This window comes from Penaeus monodon, chromosome 12 (assembly GCF_015228065.2).
Source record: "Penaeus monodon isolate SGIC_2016 chromosome 12, NSTDA_Pmon_1, whole genome shotgun sequence".
In the NCBI taxonomy this organism is placed as follows: Eukaryota; Metazoa; Arthropoda; class Malacostraca; order Decapoda; family Penaeidae; genus Penaeus; species Penaeus monodon.
In genome coordinates, this window is record NC_051397.1 from 16689080 (window position 1) to 16691579 (window position 2500).

At 52.4% G+C, this 2500-nt stretch overlaps 1 protein-coding gene across 1 annotated transcript; it reads right to left on the minus strand.

The window, feature by feature from the left end:
• Positions 1-773: 773 nt before the first annotated feature.
• On the minus strand, positions 774-1939 carry LOC119579641. Its single transcript, XM_037927554.1, has one exon. The coding sequence runs from the start codon at positions 1937-1939 to the stop codon at positions 1307-1309; it is 633 nt and encodes a 210-aa protein (XP_037783482.1). The 3' UTR covers positions 774-1306.
• Between the last annotated feature and the right edge of the window lie 561 nt (positions 1940-2500).

Consider the following 2500-nt stretch of genomic DNA (forward strand, 5'->3'; position numbering starts at 1 on the left):
GACTTGGACAAGGACTACAAGGAAGTCTAGACGAATCCGAATTTAAGGAGGACTTGTGCTAGACCTTCGAGAATGTGTGGACGTCGAGGACGGATGGATTACACCAAGGACCAGGAATATGAAGACGACGGAAACGAGCAGCCACGAAGATGGACCAAGGACAATGCACGCGAGAATGAGATGACCAGCATATCAGGACTTGGGTTACCCCTTGAGGCCAATCTAAGGCGCCTCGAGGGCGAGGCGTAAGTAGGTGGCTGAGCTATATGGCATATAAATAAGCACGATTTCTGTGTTCCATTTTACCAATAGACCACGTGGCTGTTTGTCACGTGTTTAAGTCAATTTAGAACCATCAAGCCAGCGAGGACGTAGATGACGACTTTATCTGACCTCGTCTGACCTCTCAGTTAGTGTCCCGCGTTCAACGTAACAAGGTCAGTCCAACCTTCGCCTTATAGGGTTGGTTGGCCGGACCCGCGACCCCGCGCCCACCGCTTACCCGAGACATTGTCTCGTGTGCTCCCTTCACTGTGTAGAACTCTTAATAATAAAGAGTCAAGCCATCATAACCACTATCACTGCCAGCCGGCCATAACCAATGTACTAAGGCATCTGTGTCTTTTACAGTGTGTGTGTGTGCGTGTGCGTGTGCGTGTGCGTGTGCGTGTGCGTGTGCGTGTGCGTGTGTGTGTGCGTGTGCGTGTGCGTGTGCGCGTGTGTGTGCGTGTGTGTGAGGGGAGGAGGGGGACTGGGAAAATTAAAATCGCAACCAAATGCAAATACTTATAGTTTATTAGCTAATCTCTTAAGAAGCAGAAGGCATCTCATTGCCACCTTTTAAGTGTTAAACAGTTTACTGAAAATTAAGAAATGGTATACTATAAAACACTCTGGAATATACGCCATTAAAATGACCAGCATTGATTATCATAAATAATTGAAAGTGTAGTATATTTCCAAAATTATTTTGGATATGAACAGTTAATGGACTCGCCACAGCCCGATGTCATGTAATTCATGGAATACCGACACATGATTCGTGCCGACTAAACCAATAAACTCGGATTTCACAGCAGCGGTCAGCGGTTTTGCATGACGCCGTGACTTTGGCACGAGCCGTCTAAGACTTTTTTCCTTCAGCGTCAAGATCGCTGTCGCCTCACAACACGCGCACCCTTTTTCACGCCGACAAGTGCGAAGCCTCAGCCGGGAGGCGATCCCTCGCCCAACGCCCGCCGTGCCGCCTTCGCCCGAACCCTCCCTGTGCAAATGACCAACACCGTCGCGAGGCGCAGCCGCCTCCTTAATTCTGGATGGCCGCCATGATGAGGTTGTTGGCCCGGTAGCTGCGTCTCCGCGCGCAGATGCACGCCACCGTCACCTCCATGACGTCCAGCACGTGGAAGGAGGGGCCGCGGCGCACCCAGACGGGCACCTGCCGCGACACGGGCTCGCACTGGTGGCCCTCCTGCGAGCAGTGTGAGCCGCCGCATACACACTGCGCCTCCAGGACCACCGGCGGGAAGTACTTAGGCGGGAGCTCGCGACTCACGAAGCGCGTCGGGCAGGCGCCGATGAAGCGCGAGTCGAGGATCCAGGCGGGTCGGAGCTGCACGTCGCCCTTGAGGTTGTTCGGGTGGAGGTCCGAGGTTATCGTCGAGCAGTCGATGCCCTCGTGGAGAAGCTGCGACGTGTGTGCGATCGGGTGTGGCACCTCCCTGTACTCTGCCCGCGTCGCCTCCTCCATCTGGTGTAGGAGGTCGGCGCTGAGCTGCTCCTGCGTCTCCTTGATAAACCTCCTCGCTTGCGCCCACGATAACTTCCTCCTGTAGTCAGCGTGCGGCGTGAGACTGAATGACGCTGCACTCAGCTCGGCCGCCAGCAGCAAAGCGGCGAGGGCGCGCCATAAGAGCGAATGCGAGCCGCGTGTGGCCATGACTGCGACCGCCAACACACACGCCGACGTTTAAATAGGGCTGAGCTGCCTAGCGAGTTGCCGAATAGAACCTTTTGGCTCAGGAATGCCCAATGATGTGTATTCCTTCGTGTAGGCTATCATTCCAAAGATTCTTTATTTAAATATTTGCATATTTCCGCATAGGTATAGCATAATTTTTTAACGCAAATATTCACATGTACATACCCCCCCCCCCCACACACACACACACGTTCTGACAGGATCAAAGGTATCACAGAAGCATACGTACGAATGCACCCGCAGCATTACTTCACTTATGTATGTACACGTGGCCTCCTTATCTGACCCTTTTAGCCAGAGATCATAAACATCTCTAGTACCCACATCTGTTGATTCCTAAAGGCCTGAGCCACGTAACGTACATCACACTGTGTAGTACTCTCGCTGGCTCATCAAAGAGAAGGCTGATGCACCAAACATTTATCATTCTTAAGATGTACAAAGAACCTGCATCGTATACAGAGATATGTCAAATACGCCCTAATCATGAGGGACGTTGCAAGACAGCGTGAATGGTTC